Below are 23,413 nucleotides of genomic sequence, written 5' to 3'. Positions count from 1 at the left end.
TTAACTAACATTAATTGTTGTACTCTTATTGTAATGTGTTGCCACATTTTTGTTCCGGTTAGGGCAAAGTTTGGGAAAAGGAAAAGGTTACAGAACGTGAGGTAAGGCTGAGGTTAGCGATCTAAAACTGAACACTGCTCTTGCTTGGATTTGAGCCCCGGCTGGAGTTTCTAGGTCGTAATAAGTCATAAAAAACAAACTATGGACTCATTTTTTGTTGGAGGACAGTAAACAAGAGGTAGCTCTCTCTCGCTTGTTTTCATGACTTAACTGTTCTTGGTCTTTTAACATGAAGGCACCGAAACATTCAGGCAGACAATGATCATGTCAGCTGGTTTTAATAATTTACCCTCCTTCCTGCGCTTGTTTGTTTTGTCGGCTTGTCGGAGCGGTGTCAGAGTTTTTGAACTGCGTCTAACGGCGGTGGGCAGGTTAGGGAAGACGGATTAGAAACAAAGACAAATGTGACTCCGGCGACGACCCAGAAAAACACGTCTGGTTGAGATGAAAATAGGAGATGCAAGATTATTCACCCAGCTGCGTATGTATGAATAAATCCACCTAAGGAGCGCGGGTGGATTCTCCGTATGGTCGACACATCATAATGATCAACAAATCTGCAAAAGAGGCAGCAAAGTTCGGCGCGGCCTTGTGCTGTTTGCTTTGCTCTGTCTAAAGCAGGGATTTTCCCCCTAAAACCTCCATCTGTCAGTCCGTCAGAGGCATCACTTTCTCATGACCCGGGCTGCTGCTTGCGGTTTCACCTGACTGGGCTGCTTGGCTCCCTGCTGTGCAGTTTAAAGACTGTTTCTTTGCCCCCACGGTGCGCTGCCTCTCTCAAGGTGCCAAATAATCACCGGGGTTACCGACAAAAGATGATTGATTATTCACTTAGAAGCCTTCATGCAGGTATTAAAATGATCCAGCGTATGATGGAGCACAGCATCGATTTGAGATAAATCGGAGCAGAGGAGCTCGTCGATACCTCACAGAGTTCATGTGGCGTGTGGCGCCGGTTCTTTTCATTTGTATTGCTGGTCATTCAGTCACAGATGAGGCATTCAAGTGCGTCTGGCATTGACGCTGTGAGGCTAAATGCTAAATTATAATAGACGCCCATTGGGGACATTAGTAGTATTGCAGTCTCAAGGTAATTCATTAGTGCAGGATGTTTGAGCCATATTTGATGCTTTGCCTTCAGGGTAACGCTATGCTGCTATGATTGTAGCTCATTACACGGGCAGAAGTACAAATGCTGTACCACATGCACTTAATGAACATTTACTGAAATAAATAATTAATGTTCAAACAGAGAGAGAGAGAGAGAGAGAGAGAGAGAGAGAGAGTCATGTGCTTCACAATGGCTGCACATCATGTGTCATAATTGCTTTGTTTTTTTGTTTTTTTTTCTTTAAATTGGGGTGATGAGTGTGATTTATGGTTTGTTTTGCTATAGCAAACTGTCCCCAGGTGATGATTTAATTTTTTTTTTTTTTTTTTTTTAACTTGCATCCCAAATCTGCTCTAAGTTAGCAAGTAAACACCTGGTTGGAATTAGCTGATTCAGGCCTCGTCGAGATGGATTGACTGCCTGATGATAATCTCATGACTTTCCGCATATATAAATGTTGTAATTAAGGATGCACCTCGCTGCTCACAAATTACAGCTGATGGAAGTGTGGCATGGGGGACGGTTCTTGGCATAATGGCGCTCAGCGGCATAGGTATCATCTAATTAAAAAGTGTTGTGACAAAGGACGCGTGCATGTGAACAGTCAGACTGAGCTCGTGCAGAGAGGCTGAAGATGGATGGCTGGGAAACTCAGCAGATGTTTGCTCATAGTGAAGAAAATGTGCAAGAAGCTGCACTGCAGATAGAAGAAACAGGTTTTTCATCTCGAGCAAATTGGCCGTCCCAAATTAAACATATGTCTTACAGTGTTTACCTCCCGATGAAATGTGTGCAATATCATAAAATCTGCTTTCACTATATTACATCGCCGGTTGAATCCCACACCAATAAACAGGTAATTAAAAGTGGTGATTGTGTTTGTTTTAAGTGTTAAATTGAATGTTGTTGACAAAAAAAAGTTTGAACCCAGGTAATTAAGTTAGATTCTAATGCAATTCAAGTTAAATAAAATGTTGTGCACGGAGCAGAGCGCTTTATTCGTTTTCCGTGACACAGATCAGTGTAATTAATAAATGTTTAGAGGAGCTCAGTCTTGCTCCTTGTGATGGGCTGAGGCGGCACAAACACAGCATACGGTGAACTTTTAGAATAATAGGCGAGGTCAAAAGGAAAAAAAAAAAAAAAATCACTCTTACATTATTAATGAGTATTTTGGTGCCTAAGACCCAGTTTCTATGGAAATTATAGCCTTTGATTCACCAAACAACACAATGAAATGGATTGTACATTTTAGAGCTGCACTAAGAAAATGTGCAGCTCCATTAGCGGCTCCAAACACAGGCAAAAGGTTTGGAAAAAAAAAAAAAAAAAGGTGAGCTTTAATGCCCAGACATCCTGCTCAAAATGTACACGGCACGTAACGCTTTAAAGAAGATGATGCGTTCAAGAAAACCGGGAAGAAAGAGGAGAAAGATCTAATGTCCGTGAGTCAGTTTGTCTTTCAGTCTTCTGGTTTTGATTCATCGCTCTCAGTGCGGAGGAGATTTCCCACCAGGAATCCCAGAACTTCATTTGGGGAAATAAGTTGAATCTATGGCGTCTTGTTTAGTGGGCAGCAACACAAACACTCGAGTACAGTTCCAGCTTTTTACCTGAGTGTTTCCATTTAGTGAGAATTAAACTTTTTCTGCACCACATTTCAGAGGGAAGGCTTGCTCTTTTTTTTTTCTGCACTGTAATTACCTGACAGCTGGAGTTATTAGTTTCTTTGCAGACTAAGGTTTTCCATGCAATTCATCAAATGAGATGCATTGTTAGGGAGTAAACTAGCCACCAGGATATGGAGCGGTCCGAGCTACCACATTAAAATACTTCTTACAGGTTAATGCATCAATAATTTAGCATCCTGAAAGCAACCATTCCTCACTGTGGCTACTGTCATAGTCCATAGCTGACTACATGTTACTGCAGATACTATATTTCTACTGAAGGAACAATACCAGAGGATTTTTGTATCGTATTGTTGCCACTTTAATTTAAAGGAAGCATAGGCAACCGTTTAGAGTGGGTGAACTTTTGTTATAAACTTGAACTCAAACAGCTCAAATACACACCTGAGACAAGTTGTTCCCATCTTCATGCATGCTTGTGTGTGTGTGTGTGTGTGTGGTTTCACTGCGTCTCTTCCATTCTGTACCTCCAGTAAACTAACTACCAGTAACTAGTCGTTTGATTTGTGCCAAAGAGATTGTAAAAAATGAGACTACAAGCCCAGGAGCAGCGTGTAAGTGTGGATTTTTTGCTCAGTGCTTGTTGTTTTGCTTGGATCCTCTGTGTGTACAACAGTGATACGGCAGAATTACGAGGAGAAAAGTCACCTACATGAGCTTTAATTAAAGGATAATCACTGGTGGGGACAGGCCGCTGTCCTCTGCTGCGGCGCCGTGTTGTCGCTGAGGTTAATTCGACGGATCATAAAAATCTTGTTTCGTGCAGCTTTAAGAAGTGTAAAATGTTATTTTTGTCTGGAACTGTGTCAGTCATCCTGCGTTATCACAGCGCCTTTCAACTCCTCTGACATGTTTCTGCTGCTGGATTTCAACACGTCCGCTGGAATAGGAAGAGGTTCAGCTTCTAAAGGACTTGACTCACACATTTCCACCGCACCTCACAACTTCAGTCTTACCGTGTTTTTATGTAAAGATTTTTTTGCAGCCTTCGTATAGCAAATACATGTGGAGGTAAATCAATTTACAGCCCCAGGATGCCGCTAACGGCCTCATGCGCCCGGACCTGATCTGAGCGGCGATCTGCACCGTCCGGCCTTCAGAAGGACTCGGACCTCGAGGCAAAGTTAGCAGCAACAGAAGGCGAAGGCAGTGGGACTTGTAATTGGTTTGAATGAGCGGCTGACTGGGAGCCAGGCGGCGGCCCTGCTCCGCCCCCCCCCTCTCTGCCTCTGTCTGTCTGCTTCGGGGGCATCACGGAGATTGCTTTTGTTATTTTAGTTGTTATTGTTGTACAACTTTGCCATTGTTTGTACAGCTTGAGCATTCAGCTGAGCGCCGCTGCAAGAGAGCAAATGTGCTCAGTCAGGCTACACCGGCTCGGTTTAATTTATGTCGTTTTTCCATTTTAATGCGGCATTGTAATGTAGATAGCTCAATTCTTTTTATTTATTTATTTCTTCTTTTTTTTTTTTTTTTTTTTTTTTCTTTTTAATCAGGACATTAATGGAATAGTAAATATAGCGGGAGCCCTGGGGGTACAGCAGACCCCCTGAGGTGGCAGCAAGTCGAATAAGTGCGACAGGAGCGGAGGAGTTGTGGGCGGCTGGCTCCTCCTGAGACCGAGCTGAGGGCCTGACAGATGCTGATGCTGACAGATAGAGAGAGTGATTATTCAGAGCTTAGGAGAGGAACTAGTGCTTGTGTTGGCTGGCTCCCCTGTCAGTGGAATCACTCCCAATCACACCTCCATAAATCACACACACGCAGGCACGCATGCACGCACGCACACACACGCTCATATCCTGGCACAGCTGGAGAGAAGCCCCAGTGAGCAAAGGTGGTGCCGCTAAAAATATGTGTTGAGACTGTGAAATAGTGGCATCGGCGACCGTGTGGAGGAACGCGATGTACTCGGAGAGAACGGGGAGGGACGTCGGCCTTTTGGAGTCAGGCAGTCAGCCCTGACTCCCTGCTCAGGTCTCATCTGTTTGCTTTATTTGCAGCCTTTTCCACGATGTAACCGCAATCCAGTTCAGTATTAACCAACAGCAACACCGAAAAGATGGTGACGTCCGTTTCTGTATCCACTCCCGCTTGTCTGCAGCACTTTTCAGTAACGCTAAGTGTCTTTGAGTTTTGATTAAACTGAGTCGTCTCCCTCAAGACCAGTCGAGCCGCTGTTTGGCTCTCTTTCCGTGGCCGTCCCCTGAGCTAGTGCTGCTCTGCCAAGCTGCCAGAGCTACAGCTGTCTGAGGTGAATGACATCAGAAGAAGTTATTGTCATGGCAGCACAGACAAATTTCAGTTTTTGAGTGTTTCCAGTATAAGTCACAAGTAGGATGAACAGCTTTATTGACCAACCAAGGCCTGAAATTTGGCCTCTGTCTCACCTCGGTAGTGAAAAACAAAATAAAAACAGATGTGCAGGGAGTAAGACACCGTAAGATATGAAACTCAGTCATGCAGATCAAGTGCAATCACACACAGCCTTCTGCGAGGATCCCACAGCTTTTGTTCAGCTGACTGACAACCAGCGACCTTTTGAATATTCCAGACGACCTGCTGCTGAGCCGCGTGTCCGTGTGGTCCACGTCAGACCACCTCAAGCAGCTTTTACCGCTCACGCTAATTAAACATCCACATCTGCATCACGTGAGAGGACAAATCTGTTCCGCCCAGGAATTTACACATTCTGTCAAAAAAGCAGCATTTAGGCCGACCCGTTTCTATCAGAATCAGAATCTGATCGACTGACAGGAAGTTGAAGAACATACAAGGAATTTGTCTGGGTGTGTTGGTGCAAGAGGGAAAAAATTAACAGTGAATAGTAAAGATGAAAGAATGAAGGAAGATGAAAAAAGATGAAAGAAAAAAGAATAATACAATCCATATATATTGATAAAACAAAAAAATATGCGAACTATGGGAAAACAATGGGAATAAGGCAAGTAGCAACATTGTTAGTTATTTACAGGCTTTATGCAAAATGCTCATGCACAGAGGGCACAGTACGGTTATATATGCTGTATTCTGTTTGTGTGTGTGTGTGTGTGTGTGTGTGTGTGTGTGTGTGTGTGTGTGCATAGGTCATGTTGTAAAGAGAGGCTCAGAGTGTTTGGGGGTGGGTGGGGGGGTCAGTGTCAGTATCTTTGGGTGCCTGGGGCTCGTCAGACAGACGGGGAAGAAGGCAAGGAGCTGCTCTTGTGGCGTGAGGGTTTGGCCTGGGCGTGAGGGGTCGGCCACGACGCGGCGTGCTCGCTGCTCGCCTCAGGTCCTGCAGGTGTGCGGGTCCTGGAGGGACGGCGGGCTGCAGATAAACACCCTCTCGGCAGAGCGGGTGAGGCGCCGCAGTCTGGCCTCGTCCTTGGCCGTGGAGGCGGTGAGGGCGGAGTCAGGGAAGTGCACCATCGTTGGCTTCGGATGAACAGGAAGAACCTCCTCTGCCGGGCCGGTGAGGGGCTGATGCTCAGGTCCTGGGTGGTGACGGTGCCCAGGAGGCGGACCGTTGGGCCACACAGGGTGATGGCGACCGGTGGTCCTGCATTCTCTCTGAAGCCACAACCGCCTCCACTGCCTTCAGAGCGCTGCAGGTTGTTTCAGCTGCTCCAACTCCAACAAATTTTTGAGGCAAAATGGTCTGAAAATGTTATCTCAAAACCTAAACTAAGAACTTACCTGCAAATCAAACATAACTTTGGTACTGAACCGTATGTCACCTGTCGATTATCCAGAAGCCAAAGATCATTGATGGCACAGGTGAGAACTGGCATCCTCCCTCTGAACATAGAGGTGGGACGCTTCCAGGGCATCCCCGAGGAAGGTCGACTGTGTGAAATGTGTGATCTTAATGAAATAGAGAACGAATCTCATTTTTTGCTATATTGCTCCTGTTATGATGATTTAAGAACATCATGGTTCCATCGTATTCTATTAAAAAATCCTGAAGTATTCTGGTATTCAGACTACATTAAACTAGAGTGGCTGTTCACCTATGACCCTTTTGGCTGTGCTCTCTATGTGTAAAGGGCTTGGAGAAGAAGACAGGATGCTTTGTTTAATCGATAATCTTCTGTTTATCCTAAGTATATTGTCTTGATGGTCTTGATTGTCTGACCTCCTTTTAGTTTTTCTTTTCCTTTTTTTTGTTGTGTGTTCATTACCTGACTGTGAAATTTGAATAACACCAGTTATGGTGTCCTGTAAGCCCATGCGGGCTGGGCTATGTTTATTAGCATGACACCAAAATAAAAATACATTCATTCATTCATTCATTCATTCATTCATTCATTCATGCTTCTTTAAATGTACATGAAGCAGCAGCCGTGACGTGGCCAAGTCCAGCTGATGTCACATCTGGTTCCACCTGGATCCTGTTACAGCTGTCATGCACACCGCACCGTAACACACGCTTGATTTCAATAATGCATGTGTGTGTGTGTGTGTGTGTGTGTGTGTGTGTGCATGTGTGTTTACAGGGTTCCTACACTGTCTGGAAAAGTATGAAAAAGTATGAAATATCATTTTTATCACTTCCATGTCTGGATAAGTATGGAAAAAGAGGAGAGAGTATGGAAAAAAATATTTCTTTTCACACTGTATTTACAGTTTTCTAAAAAGCAGTTTTCCGACAAGTGTAATTCAGAAATTGCAATAATAAATGAGTCATACATGTAGCATATTTTGATTTTGTTGACATTTGGAGCAGGCAGCTGAATATATTTTCATTTTGAGTGGGCGGCATAACACAATATCATAATTTCGATTTACATGATGGCCGATGTGAAAACCGCCACCTCTCCATCTGACACATTTGTTTGTGTTTCTAACACTGTAAAGTTTGACACTGACATTTTCAAATTTACTGCAAGTCAATGCCAGCCCTGAATATTGGTTATCAGTGTCTTTAATTACTAATAACCGGTATCGGCACTGAAAAATGAACATTGATCAATCCCTGAAACAAAGTCGGTGTGAAAAAACGACATATTCATATTGTGAATACATGTCGCCTCTGCTCTTTGCCATCAGTTTGCCGTTTTTCTGTTTGTTGCTTTGGTACCTGCTCGGAAAACAAAGTGAGCAAATAAGACCAATGCTAATGTGAACACAGTGATTTGAGTTACACTGTAAGTCTCCATTAATATTGCAAAGCTGGGACGAATAAAGTCAATGATGTGCTCCGATGAACTATGAAACAATTCAGCAGTTTGAAATATTGCCCCCTTAAGCAGAAAGCAGCTCCACAACAGCCTTGTCGTGTTGATCGCTGGCCGGGGAATATAGCGTTAACAACACATTTCTGCGGCTCGCCTTTGAAAAAGCACAAAACTGTTTCAGTCAGTCGTCATTTGAAAGCAATTTGTGCAGCGCTAGGATCTCATTATTATATCAATTTAATTCCAATTAGAAGAGATGAAACAAATTATCTTTTTCATAGCATGTGTCAAAATGACTGTGGATGAGAAGTGAATGTGACCAACTTGGATAGTCAAATTAGATCAAGCAAACTGATTTCATTTTTTTCCCCTCCCCGATGCTGATTCATGTCTGTATGTGTTGAAAATAAAGACCAAAGGACAAGGGAACTAAATTAAGTTCAATTAAATGTATTAACCCCCCCGCTGGGTAGGGCTTTGTGAATGGTAATGTTTGTATTTCATAAAACTGTGATTGAATTAACAGTGTTTTTTTTTTTTTCATTAGCTATATCTGGGGCAGTCATTTTATAAATACAGAGTGGATCACTGGAATAGGCTTGAGTATTGAAATAAAGACAATAAACCAGAAGTCCAATCTCAGTCCAGTGAAAATGTTTGAGTCAGGTCCCAGTCTCAGTCTGTCCTAAATCTAAAAATGTGTTGAGATCCTTCTGACTGCACGGCATGAATAACAAAGGACATGCTTGAGGTGTTAAAAGGCATTTTGATTTCCGAACAGAGTCGATACAACGGCAAAATAGCATTTTGTGCATCTTAAAGCTGCACAAGGCAGAGGAGCGTCCTGTCCTCTCCGACTGAGATGCTGTAGATCGGTCCCGTTTGTCCAAATTAAATCCTGGCTTTGTCAGTGTGGTCACTGGTGGGAAATATCATCCACACAAGTAGTGTCTAATCAAGACTAATGAGCAAAATGCAGAGCAGCGGTGAGCAGAGACAGCTCTCTTGTCTCCTTTGGTTTCCTTTGGTGTAAAACATCACAGTGGGCGGCTCGCTGTGGAGCGCACACACCATGGAACAGCTAAGCCGCGGCGGCCTGGGTTCAAATCCAGCTCCGACCCCATGCTGCATGTCATCACCGCTCTCTTTTCCATCTCCCTCCGCTGTGGCTGTCTATTAAAGCAGAAACGCTCCACAAAAAATCATCACAGACAACTGTGGTAAACATGACCGTGCAGTTTACTGACACCTCACACCGTCCAGACCGACTCTATTCAGTCTGTCTTACTTTACTCGGCTGTGTCCAGTCTGACTCCCAGATCATTATAATTGAGTCCAGTGCATCTGACACGTCGACGCCGGCCTGCTTCACATTGTTGAGAAGAAGCAAAGTGAAATGAGGATCCACTCAGGAACCCGTGTCACGTTTTTTTTTTTTTTTTTCTTTCTTTCTTTTTTTCCCCACCCAGAGCCAACGGCTGCTGTTTTCTGTATGTTTAAAGGATCTTTGATGGTCTGCCTTTGAGCCTGGGCAGACACGGCCAGAAACCTCCTGCAGCCTCCACCTAACTACACCGCCTCGCCGTCTCGTTGTGATGGGATGCATCAACCACCAGCTCTGTGTGCTGTAGCTCCTTTAACTAGCAGGTCTCTTCTTTTGAGGGCACAATTAGCTCCACCGACTTTTACTCTCCAACGCTGGGCAGAAACTGTAATCCGAAATCTTTGGTTTACTTAAAACATAAATCATTGCTATATTAATCCTGAGTTAGGTGTGTCCACGAGTGATATTCTGTGTAGTCACTTTTGTTTCATCAATCTGAGCCCAAGTCAGTTCAAACAAATATTTTCATGCAGACCCTCGGGCTCACAAAAAGTCTCGTCTTGCAAACCTAATGGTGAGACCTATTTTTTTATTCTTTATTTTCAATGTTAAAAACAGCAGGTTGACTGATATCTTGGTGGTGTTTGAGGTCAACCCTGTCCGTAAAAATGTTTCCATCCACCTAAACTGCATTTTTGATTATGTTTAGGGGGCAACATATTTTGTCACAGACATATCACAAATGCATTTCTAATCAACATATCTTGTGCATCATGTTGTGCAGTGATTTACCCAGTTTCGTTACCTTTAGCCACCAACACTACTTGTTTAAGGTTAGAGAAAAGTTTGGTTTAGGCATAATAACCACTTGGCCGCTGTAATGTAACGTTACCTTTACAAAAAATGAACACCACTGCCGCTTTGTGCAGAACCTGAAATGGGGTCGTTCGGGTGAAAGTCAGACATTTGATCCGTCAAAAAAAATTTAATCCACAGCAAAAATATGTTCCCCTCCAATTGTAATCGAAAAGGCGGTTTGGTTGTATGAGAACGGCGTTTTTAGGCAACAGGGCTCTTGAGGTAATAGACAATATTTCCAGGCGTTACCTCCATGTAAGTGCAGATGTTGAACTACGCAATATTTTCGCAGAGCTAAAAATTAACATCATTGGACGTTTCAGATGTGTGCATTGCGTTTTTCAACCTAGTTTGGCAGGAGGAAAAGAAAACCTTGGGCCCTAACGCCCTAATCTCATCATCCTTAGCAACATCCAACATCCAGGGGTTAAGGCACATCTGGTCTTAAATTTGAGACACACAGAACACTTTATGTTGTATTTTTAGTCATACTGCGAGCATGGGAAGTGTGACAGTGGAATTAATGTCACTGTTGTCAGTGTCAGATTAAAGCCATGGTTTCAAAACAACTTTGAAGTAATTTAGAAAAATAGCCTCATTTTCATATGACGGCCATGCCTTTTTTTTAAAATTCCTCCATGGGTTTTGAAAGGGTTTCATAGGCCCTGCAGTGTTGGGCTACCAATAAAGGACTATATAAATCTTTATTTCTAGTAAAAAAAAACAAAAAAAAAAAAACATGAACATTTGCCAGTTATTCCTGCAGCAACAGCAGAAATATTTAGTGTAGGGTTTATAACCGGATCAGTATGGTGCGTTTCAGGGATTGCATTTACATCCGGAATATTTAATGGTTGATTTATTAGGAAATTTTCTTTTTCTGGAAGGTGCAGTTGTGAAAAATGGATAAGCTTCCCAATAAACCTGCAGTTTTTAAAATACAGGGATTAGATAACCTTTAAATAACCCCTCCAGCTCTGTTTTTTTTTTTCTTCCTTTTTTCAAACATCAGACCGTGCAGTCAGAGCTATTCATCATCAACTGATGCAACTTCATGAATCTGGCAAGTTACAAAATGTTGTTAAGCACACGACTTACAACAGCGGCCAGCTGACCTTTTTGAACTGTGATCTTATTACCATTTCCTAGAGAAATCAGCGAGCGAAAACAGAATTGTGCTGTCCTTTGGGTTTTTTCTGTGGGCGCAGAGGATTTCCCTCTAAAGAGCAGCGCCGCATTATTAGCAACTTGTGGGGAGAAAAAAAACACGTTTGGTGCTGAGTCCCAGTCAGCCACAGGGAGGGAGTGAACACATTTCCAAATTGCATTTTCAAAAAACCCATATAGATGACATACTTATGAAGTTCTTGACAGCAGTAATCAGAAACTAACTGCTTCAATTTCATATCATTATATCATTGAACACTTGCTCATTATTAACTGTATAATATTTTAATTTATCCACATTAATCCGTTAATTTTCCCTTTTTTGTAACTGGGAGTCATGTAAAATATGATTTGAGCAGAGTGTGCAGAATCAGACCAAAGCAAAATGCCATACCTGTCTCTGGCTGGTCATATTGGAAATATGACCAGCTGGAAATATTGTGTCAGAAAGCCGTGAACACCCTCCATGCCTGTGTTGGCGTCGGCCTCTGGTTTGTCCTCCTTGTGTCTGCGTCTTTAGACAAATGCTGTGTTGGACGTTTGGTGTGAGGTGAAGTACCTGCCTTATGCCAATGGGAGCAGACAAAGCTTAATTTTGTATTTCAGCAAGGTAATGAGAATTCTTAATTCCTGATTGAACCACGAGGCTGATTGTGCTGCTGGCTAAATCTTACATGGGATGCCGAGCGAATACTCATCAGTTTGTCCTCAAGAACCGAAATGAATCGAGTCCTTTGTGCCCAAGAAAATTGTCATGTTATATATTGGCGCTCAGTGTTGGTTTGATTACTTTGTGTTTCTTTTTGTCTGCTCATGAATAAGGCAAACATGAAGGTTAAGTGAATGGCCTTGAATTGTGCTTGATTGCAAACTGCTTGATGGGTGCAATTTAAAGCAGCACACTTTTTTTTTCTAAAGCAGCAGTTTTTAATGAAAATGTCCTCTGTGTGTCTCCCGTCTTGCTCGCAGGCCAGTGGGGGCAGTGTGTGGGGGAGGAGTGCGGCTCCGGGGGGGTTCAGACCAGGACAATATGGTGCGTCCACATGGAGGGCTGGACCACGCACCACTCCTACTGCCAGCACATGGACAAGCCCGAGAGCCAGCGCCACTGCTTCAAGGTCTGCGAGTGGCACCAGGACCTCTTCGCATGGGACGTCTCCGACTGGGGCGCCTGCGTCCTCATCCCTTTCTTCTCCAACGAGCTCAAGCTCAGGACGGCCGAGTGCGTCACGGCGCAGCACGGCATCCAGAGGCGCAAGGTCCAGTGTGTGCGCACCTCGAACCGCACCGCCGTCACCTCCAAGATCTGCGAGTTCTTTTCCCAGAAGCCTGCGGTGGAGCAGGCGTGCCTCATCCCCTGCCCTCAGGACTGCGTGGTGTCAGACTTCACCTCCTGGTCAGTTTGCAGCAAGACCTGCGGCGCTGGCCTGCAGCATCGGACTCGACACGTCCTGGCCACGCCCATGTACGGAGGGGCCAACTGCCCCAACTTGACCCAGACCAGGATTTGCTCTGGCCTCGGGGCCTGTCCCGCCGGGGAAAGCGAGCACCAGTACAGCCTTAAAGTTGGGCCGTGGAGCGAGTGTCGCCTCCCCCATCACAAGGGCGTCCTGTTCAGCGGCAGGACCACGGTGGATTTCAACAGCAGCTCCAAGGAGAAAAACACAGTCAAGCGGCACACACAGGCCGCCCACCACCACGAGCACCACCACCGGCACCACTCACACACACACGGCAGCCAGCCCCTGTCATGGGAGCTGGAGGTCGGGTACCAGACACGGCAAGTCCGCTGCACACGGAGTGACGGCAAGAATGCCATGCTCAGGTAAGCCGGTCACAACGTGGTAAACCCTCCATTCACTGAGAGAGGATGAGTGCACATGAGATGAATGCCTGGGAGACAAACACACTGTGGAAAAATGGGGCATTTCTTAAGGTGTAAGTCCCAGATTATCTTGAAAGCAAGGTGCGTGTGTGAGAAGAATTGGTTTGCAGTTGGTTTTGGGGAGCAGGCCTGTATTGCTAAATCACTTAGTCTTACATTAATCTCTTTTCTACTGATGCAACGTTTGAGGTGAGTGTTAAGATGTGCTCTGAAGCTGAATGAAGGAGCGTGGCAAGTGAAGGAGCCCTGATTGAGAGGAGTGTTTGTACTGTGCCTTCATAACACGAGTAGGACACAGTCAACCCTCGTCTCCCTTCATGATACCACTGAGGCATTTTCTCTTTTACTGTGGAGGTGTGTTCGCTGAAATAAAGCCGTAATTATTTTATGGCTGTTAACTTTTCAATAATGGCCAGATTATGGGAGAACTGGAGTTTCAGCGGCCTATTTGCAAGGCAACGCCGCGCTATTGTGGTAAATGTCAAATGCTGTTCCCCTCGCAGCCCTGCTGATCGGGCTAACCCTGCTATTTGGGTTTGATAAGGATGGACTTTTCTGCTGACCACACACACACACACACACACACACACACACACACTCACAGCTTCCTCACTAAGCATGCAATACAGTAAACAATTTTCCTTTGTGTGACTTGCACACAGGGAGAGAGAAAATCACGGCACAGATATAGACTGTGGCCATGCCATCTCAGTGTGAAGTGACACAATAATCTGACTACTTGAATATAAATGAATAGATGACTGCCACTTACGGTAACCATGGCATCAGATGCAGAATGAGGCTGATTGCATGCTGGAGTGGAATCACACAGTTTTATTGTCCGATGTTGACTTCATGTTTGTCGTGATGAACAGTGCATTCCTGTTGATTGATGCTGCTCAATTAAAATGAAATCCAGGAGGAAGTGGCGACTTCAGGGATTTCTGCGCCAAAAAAAAAACAAAAAAAACAACAACAACAAAAAAAAAAACTCTTTAATTTCCCTCTCATGAACAGCGTTAGATTTGGCATCATGTCACTTTTGATCTGGAGTTATGTTCGTCCCATGTTGTTTGGCTGCTGGGACTTGGAGTGTTTGAAAGCGAAAGGCGTGTGATTTTTTTTTTTAATATGTTTGATATCGACATGTTACCCGCGACAAGGCTGGATCAGTGGCTGTCGTGGCAGGAGAGTGCGGGGATCACTTACGCTGCCTAATTAACATATTCACTCATGAGTAGGCTTGAAGCTTTTGAATATATATTTCCCACCTGAGTTCTGCTTCATTCTGCTTTTCTAATTACAGCCTAATTACAAAGTAAAATTCTTCCTAAAATGAGCATTGCACTCACATTATAATACACCTAACTAATTAAATTGTCTAAATTAAACAATAGAAATTGTAATTACGTGGCTAATGCATTTATTCATATTTCTAAGTGAGTGTGTGAGTTCTCCTTGGTACCATTTCAAGGCTGGCGTTCTAAACTGAGCTTTCTGTGATTGTGATGAATGATGTGGGTGAATATCTCCTGCTTTTAGATGATAATGTCATGCCTTTGAAAGGAATCTAAAAAGGTCATTTGTCCATCAGGAAGTCCAGACATCCAACAGAAGGTTCTCCAAGCACATGGCATTTCCTACATTTGATGTGCTATTTCCACATCTAAAGGACTGCCTGTCTTACTGTACAGAGTCTAATCAAATCCCCCCCTCACCTGACATCTGTCATGCCTCTGCTTCATTCTCTCTTTGTCCGGGAACCCTATTTCTCCAGCTCTGAAGCTGTGACAAAGGCATTACGTTATGAAATTAGAGTTTCTCTCATGTGTCAGAGATGTATGTTTTTCTGGGATGTGTATTTATTTCCTCTGCAGTCACTGTGACTTATTATTGTGCCTCTCCAGTCTCTGTACCCAAGACAAATCGCCCCTGACCTTCCAGGCCTGTGTGATGCCCAAAGATTGCGAGACATCTGATTGGTCATCGTGGAGCCCCTGCTCTAAGACCTGCCGGGCCTCCGACTTGTCGCCCGGCTACCGCCTCAGGACACGGATCATGACGCAGATCCCCGTCGGTGGTGGGAGAGGATGCCCTGCCCTGGAGGAAAAAGAAGCTTGCAACATCATAGGAGATTTACTTCCAAACTGCCCCAGGTGGTTTTCCACCAAGTGCCTCATCTTTTTTCTGGGGCTTGCTAGAAACAAAAAAGTCGGTTCACATTCACCCCCCCTTAATGAGGAGGGTTTATGCATAGAGTAGCAAACTGTAAAACCAAACAATGATTTTTAATTTTGCCTTTTCATGCCATTTCCCCTTGAATAATTATGAAGCCCTAGAGGCTGCAAATATTCATTGTTTGACCATAAAAAAAAATCCTATGAATATGCATTTTTGCATTTATCGTTGGCAGTTATCATATTGCAACATCTAAAGTGACCTCGTGTAATAACCTTGCTCTGACCCCCAAGGTTGAGAAATATTGCTTTTTAAAACCTCATTCATACAGCCAGGTTTGTGTGGTATGGCTGATATTACGTGCAGTAAACAAAGTAGTCAATAGAGAATTATTTTCCCTGCCGTTAGATTTGATTTTTATTTGCTAAAGCTACACGGAATACCTCAGAGCGGAGGATTTATATGATTAGGGAAAACTCATTACGGAAATTAAGCATTTGATAGATTACTACAGGCTGTTGTTCTATTAAACTCCGGGAATATTATTGCTTTCTGCATCACAACATTTTTCATACTCAGAGCCAAACAGTTGGGAAGAAGTTTTTAAATCAAAATAATCGTGCCCCTCTCCTCCTGACATACTGTAAGCACCTCTTGCCGGAGAGAAGCTGCTTCTGCTCCTTTTCCTCCGGCTCAGAGTGCTTTATCCTTAACTGTTGCATCGGCTCTGCTCTGCTATTTTTTATAGGAATTCATTTGTCAGCTAATTTCTGAATGGACTCAAATGTCCTTTTTCTGAAAATATGCAACTCTGAGACTCTCTTTCAGCCTCGTAATATAATATTATCAATCAGTGAGGTGTTTCTGCTTTTGACTGCAGTGGCATAAGACAGCATCTACATGCATGGTTTTCCTTGTGCTGCTTTTTACAAATTTTCATGTGTTGGATATGTGTGTGTGTGTGTGTGTGCGTGCTTCAGGTATGTTTGGAGGACCACAGACTGGGGAGAGTGCCGCATCGCCCCCCTGCTGAGCCAACAGGACCGGCGGCTTGCCAACATCAGTATTCTGTGCGGAGGAGGGATCCAGACCAGAGAGACCTACTGTGTCCAAGTCCCCGACGACTTAGCGCCACACTACAGGAAGGAGGGTAAGAGAGGACGCCTTCATCATAGTTGACCTGAGGCTCGCTGCAAGCACATGGTGACTCGAGAGATGCACCATAAATAATTTCCATCTAAAGTGTGCTACGTGTTTTGGTGTAAGCTATGAACATCAATTATTAATGAAGAAGTCAGCGCCAAAGCATGATTTTGGCTATGCAAGAGGCAAAATGAGCCAGTCTGTGTTTTAAAGGGCAAGCAGACAATGAGGATCATTGTCATATTCAGGCTGTGTTTTTTGATCTATAACTCACCTGAGGCATCGGACTAGAATAAGGATTGACTGTAAAACACTTTATTTTAGCTGTAATGTTTAATATCAGCCTCTAAAGCCCAAATGGTTTTGTTTTAAGGACCAGCAAGTGATTGAATTTTTGGCTCGGATTAAAGGCATTACCACCATCTCAGCTTGGACTGGCAAATCCAAAAAACTGAAACTGTGATTTTCACTCTGGTCGACAATGTTTAAAAGACAGTCCTTGAGGTTCTTGAATTTTTGGACACCGTCTGCATCTCATCGTCTCCTCTCATGTTGGGAGTACTTCCCACTTTTGGAAGGAAATGCCAAAGTTTACTCGACCATTGGCTCCAAGACGGTCAGTTTCTCTGAGTTTTTCCTGGCTCAAAATGAGGCAGAGGGATGGGGTAAAGGTAGAGGATGACCCTCACTATATTATATGCTTTTCATCTTTCAGAAAAGTATCAGGAACTTGAGAGCTGTACTACCAACAGAAATGGACTTTACGCCTGTTGTGTCAAATTGTACTGGAAGAGAACTGTGGAAAATCCTCAGTGGTGGAAAATAATATATATAATAGTCTTTAAGCTTCTTCACTTACTCACAGCTAGCATCCTGGCCACATGTTGTCTCTCTGGAGAATATGAATGGAGAGTTGCTTTTCTCCCTCTAATCACTGCGACTGAATGGCACAAAAAGTCTCATCACTTCACATAAAACCAGTGAGAACAAAACAGATTCCGCCCTTCAAAAAATCAACAGATGGATAACAGCAAGCATTTTATTGTGATATCTGAAGAGCGTCTGTCTTTCTCCGCTCATTACCGGGTCTAAAATTTCACTCTTTTAGCAAGTAAACAGGTAACAACAAACGTGATTTAACAGTGCTTTTTCACATCATAGCTAATCACGGCGTGGAGCTCAGCTTGGCCTGACAGTCTTGGGAAAGCGACGTGGAAGAGCTCTCTCGATCTTTTTGACCTTGTAGGGCCACCATAGTGCTCCTGCCCTAACATACAATAAGGCCACATCAGTCCACTGAGTACGGCCTTGTTTTATTCAGGGGTTTCATAATTGCTGGAGGAAAATTGAATAGTTGCAACAAAGTAATTCCTCCTAATATCAGTGGCGACCATGATCTGATCCACCTCAGTTACTACAAGGCTCGCTTAACTGTAACTGGGTAGATTTCACTATTTGTCTGCCATTTTTTTTTATCCATTTTTACTCAGCTTTGACTGATTTGGGGTCCTATTATGTGTACTAAAACTAATTCCATTACTTTTTCTTTAGTCATGAAAGTTTATTTGCTATCAAAAGGAACCCAAAGGTGCATGTAAGGAGTCTTTAAAGTGATCAGTAAGGTGCAGAAACTGATAAATAATCAGATATCATGGGATCTTTAATTATTCATTTTAAGGGGAAGACCAAATCTTATGCAGGGAAAAACACTGTTTCCTCCTCAGCATCCTCCTCTAACCCTAGGTGGTGCTCTTTTCTTTGTCTATTCAATCACGGTGGCTATGCCCGCTCATTCCAATTACCCAGTTCCTCTTTTTCAGTTTTAAGTGCTGCCAGACACTTGAGTATTTAGAAGAGCAAATAGAAAAGCTTTTCGTGAGCCAGGTGTAAGGTGAATCACTATTGTGCTACAGCAATCAGCAATACAGAGTAGCAAAATTACAGTTATTTGTGTGGAAATGTCACGGATGATTACTCTTAATTTTTTTTTAAACAAACTTCCCTCCTCCTGAGAGGCAGCCATCCTCCATCAGCAGCAGCACCGGCCACCCAGGGTTACCGCCTGGATTCGGTTTTTTCTCTTCCAATAATGAATCCTTTCAGACTAAGTCACTCCTGGAAGAATGCGAATATGAACACAGAGCGGACAAAAAATATCATGTCACACCTCACATATTGGCAGGTGCTAACACAATTGTTTTTTGGAGGTTTTCCAATGGCGTGCAGCCGACGTCACCTCAGATCACCATGGCAACCGGTCCTGACGGTAGTGTTGTTGGAGAGCTCCTGTGGTGGTGCAAAAAAAAAAAAAAAAAGTGAAAATTTTTAACCAGTGTGCAGTGCTAATGAAAGAAAATGATTGTTTTTAGACTTGTAAAATGTATCAATAAAAAGATGAAAAGAAGAGTGCTGGGGTAGCAGCTACTTCATTTATCTCTTTAATTAAGCACACTGGGTAGTTTTTAATTGCTTACATCTCCAGGTTAAAAAAAAAAAAAAAAAAAAAACCTTTGCAAATCAGAGTCTGTCATGCCTAATAAATATCATTACCATTTATTTCATTTTGCCACCATATTAAATCTCAATCCACTGATTTTACAGCACATGCTTGACGAGTCCATGGTGACTGCATTTCATAGCTGAGGTCTAATTTTCTGATTTACTGTCTTCCATAAAGTTGCAGCAGGGCGTCGCTTTTATTCATCAGACGTGATCGGAGAAACCCTGGAAGATCTGATTTATATTTGGACAGTGAATTTGTTGGCTGGCTATTGAATATGAATGAAGTTGGCTTTTGGAATCAATGGAACCGTGGGGCAAAGATCAATAACAGTCAACGGTAATGTTTACCTCAACATGACCTGTGCAGCTTCAGCTAATGTAAACAGATGGTGCTGTGCGCCTTCAATATGGACAGCGGCTCCGCTCGGTGATTTGGAAAACAGTTTGCTCCCTTATCGTTGCCCGCCGCAGTGAAGGAATTGTCAAACACAAGAAATCACAATTTAGCGGAGAAAGCCAAAAGAGCTGTATTATGCACTTCATCAGTCTGGTTCGAGCCAGCATCTCGTTTTCACAAAGAAGATCAGAGACCATGTAAATTACTTTTGGTAAGAAGACAAAATGCACAATGGACATTTAGTGAATTTCTTTCTGGGCTTTCATTTAAATGGAAATTTGCCGCTCAATGATGTGCGGAGGTGCATCAAAACGGAATATTAGATTTAATAAATCCCCCTGTTGTGGACAGGCGAAAAAAATCATGTCTCATTCCTTGAAAAATGTGTCGGAGAGCTCGGTGTCAGAGCCGGTTACAGGTGGCCGGGCTCCCTGTGATCTCCAAATGATGCCAGCTGTGCTTAGCCGTGAACTCGTTATGCCGCGTCTCGCCTTAACATCTCCATATCCAGCTCCTGTTTACTCCCTGAGCTGGGCACTGCCCTCTATTAAATATTCTCCTGAGCTAGACATGAGATGAGACCAGCAATTTTCCTTCTGTTCCTTCCTTTCTTTCCTTTTTTTTTTCCTACTGTTCCTCCAGCTGTGCTAAAATTATCCCTCCACAAAGTCACAAAATCACTCTTAGTGCCTGAAACTTGAGGCTGTTAATTGCATATATCATCTAATCCACTGTGATGTCCTCGTAATATCCAGATTACCCCGATGCCTCCCATCAGACCCAACCCTTACACCACGTTAGCTGCTTCTCTGTGTTCTCTGTATTCTGAGCAGAGGAAGCTGGACGAGCAGCCCGGCATCACCGTTTCCACCTAAATGAAACTGACTGAGCGTGTCACATCGATGCTTCCACCTCTGCAGAAATCTCACAAGTGTTACCTTTATTATGATGCCAACACTTTTCATATAGACCTCCTAGTTGCAGAGATATACTCGGAGCCAGAGGCCACAGGGATTAAGAGGTTAAATTATAATTTGTCATGTTCCACTCCGCTGGAAGCATGTGGCAAGCCTGAATTCAGATAATGATGCTGTTTTCTGCTCTCTGTCCCCGACCACTCTGTCTTTCACGCCTCCATTGTTTAATGTTTTTTTTTTTTTTTTTACAGTATTGGTTGTTTGTGTTGTTTCCGTTGCGCGGGGTCAGCCGCAACTTTGCACTGCTTCAGGCTGCCACATTCTGTTTTCTGATTTTCAAAAACACTCAGTTTTTCTCTGCGTATTTGATAACTCAATTTGAAAAAATAAATAAATAAATAAATAAATAGAATAAATAAATAATAATGTGACCATGATGAAATGCTAAAAAGGAGTTGCCTAAATATCGAGGACAGCTTTTGTGCCCTTATTCCTAATTTCACAGGCATCCTATGAACTTCCAAGGGCCTCCAAGCTGCGCTTCATTTCTGACCCTAATCCCCGGCATATTACTTCAAACCCTCCTATCGCACACACACACCCTCCAGTGCTGTGAGTGTGTGTGTGTGTGTGTGTGTGTGTGTGTGTGTGTCCCTCGGCTTGACTTAGGCACAGTTTATCCTTGCCTGCTCCTCTGATGTGCCCCGTTGTTTGTTCAGTGTCCAGGCCTGTGAGTGTGAAGCTGTGTGCCGGTGGGGAGCCTCCTCCTGCTGTCCAGCACTGCTCCGTCCCCTGTCAGCCCCACCGCCCGCTGTCTCCCTGGTCGCCCTGGGGGGCCTGCCTACATGACAACTGCGAGGAACCACAGGGGCGGAAAGGTACGGTGAATGAAAATTGATCAATAAGGAGAGTGGAGAGAGAGAGAGAGAGAGAGAGAGAGCAGCATGACCTACACACACACAAGAAACACACACACCTGTGCATGCATATAAGGACAAACACACACTGCCATGGCTGATGTGTTTTACATGTTTTTGAGTGATTTGCAGAACTACACTGCGTTCCAACTTATTATGCAATTGATATTTTTGTCCAGTTTTCCTAAATAGTCAATGAAAATGACAGTCAGTATAATGTTCAAGTCATCAACAGTTAGAGTATAATTAGATTTTTATTGAACAAAACTCAAAATGATAACAGTATTTTTTTTTTTTTTAAAAAAAAACTCAAAATACACTGTTCCAAGCTGTTATGCACAACAGATTTTCAAAACATTTTGTAGGTTGTAAAGAACTGAAAATGGTCATTTGTTGACTTTGCAGCATTAGAAGGTCATATTTACAGACAACAAAAGCTATTTCAATCAAAATCATCTCAACAGGCCAAATTACATGTTAACATAAGAGCCCTTCTTTGATATCACCTTCACAATTCTTGCATCCATTGAACTTGTCAGTTTCTGGTTGAATTTCTTTGCTGGATGTCTGAACAGCCTCCCAGAGCTGCAGTTTGGATGTGAACTGTCTCCCACCCTCATAGATCTTTTGCTTGAGGATCCAAAGCTTCTCAGTAGGGTTGAGGTCAGGGGATGATGGTGGCCACACCATGAGGTTTCCTCCGTTTATGCCCATGGAGGCCAAAGCCTCAGAGGTAGTTTTAGTGGCATGAGATGGTGCGTTGTCGTGCATGAAGATGATTTTGCTACTGAAAGTACAATTCTTCTTCTTTTTGTACCATGGAAGAAAGTGGACAGTCAGAAACTCTACATACTTTGCCAAAGTCATTTTCACACCTTCAGGGACCCTAAAAGGGCCGACCAACTCTCTTCCCATTATTCGGGCCTCAGGACTCCACCACCTCCTTGCTGACATTGCAGCCTTGTTGGGACATGGTGGCCACCCACCAACCATCCACTACTCCATCCATTCATTTTCATATATTTCTGGGCCCACTGTGACCATTTCTGCTTGTGAGCCCTGGTTAGGGGTGGCTGAGTAGAAGGTTTTTGCACAACTGCAAGCCTCTGGAGGATCCTACAGCGAGAGGTTCACGGGACTCCAGAGGCACCAGCAGCTTCAAATACCTGTTTGCTGGTGTGTAAAGGCATTTTAGCAGCATCCTATGGATTTGTTTGGCAGAAACCTTCTTAATTAGGCCTTTATCTGAGAGAACCCGTCTGTGCTCTGAATCAGACACAAATCTTTTAACAATTCAATGATCTCGCTTAAGTTTGCGAGAAATGCCCAATGTTTTCATGCCTTTTCCAAGGCAGTGCACTATCTGACGTCTTTCAGCAGCAGAGATCTTTTCTCTTCCCCATGCTGCTTGAAACCTGTGGCTGCTTAGAATGGAACATCCTACTTAACTAGTTTTCCTTTAACTGGGCTCACCTGGCAGACTAATCATCACATGTGTGAGATTGATTTCAGTGACCTAAGAGACCTAAGACACAAGACCAGCCATGAGTTTGATTGAAAAACAAAAAATGAAATGTTTATGGCACTGAAATCCAATTTGCATAATATGTTGGAACACAGTGTAATGGTGCAACAGTTTGTGATGTTATAGATGCCGTTTATTATGTGCTGTTCAATAAAACATCTTTTCGAGCCACTTAATCGATTAGGCTATTAAAGATGTTGAGGGCCATATTACCTGCTTTATTAGGCTGGCAGAGCCGTGTTAAATACTCAGACCTGCGGGCGCCCCAGCGGCTCTCGTGTACAGCGTGTACCACATCCTGCTGAGGTTAGCTTAGCCTTCAGCCCCAGGCCCTTTGCTGCATGTCATCCCCGCTCTGCCCTGTCTTTCCTGTCTCTCTGCGCTGTGATACTGTAAAAAATAAATTCTCAAACCTGACTGATCAATGAAGGTATGCTACAGTCCGATATTTCTGAATAATGACCGCTCTTATGAATAACTGACCGATGCCGTGGAAATGTCACGTTAAGCAGGTTTGATTTATCGCTTCACCCAAGAAGTCCGGTCAGTTTACCGCCTTATAACGGGAGTGTAATGATGCAG

General features: G+C 43.6%; 1 protein-coding gene across 1 annotated transcript in view; it reads left to right on the top strand.

Moving 5' to 3' along the window:
- Positions 1-23,413, top strand: part of thsd7ba (thrombospondin, type I, domain containing 7Ba) — a 171,007-nt gene that overhangs the window by 27,557 nt on the left and 120,037 nt on the right. Inside the window, 4 exon segments of the mRNA XM_030081611.1 lie at positions 12,337-13,192; positions 15,160-15,408; positions 16,411-16,580; positions 21,109-21,267. Coding sequence (XP_029937471.1) covers positions 12,337-13,192; positions 15,160-15,408; positions 16,411-16,580; positions 21,109-21,267 — 1,434 coding nt within the window.

This window comes from Myripristis murdjan, chromosome 21 (assembly GCF_902150065.1).
Source record: "Myripristis murdjan chromosome 21, fMyrMur1.1, whole genome shotgun sequence".
Classification (NCBI taxonomy): domain Eukaryota; kingdom Metazoa; phylum Chordata; class Actinopteri; order Holocentriformes; family Holocentridae; genus Myripristis; species Myripristis murdjan.
This window is presented reverse-complemented; position numbering and strand designations above follow the sequence as displayed.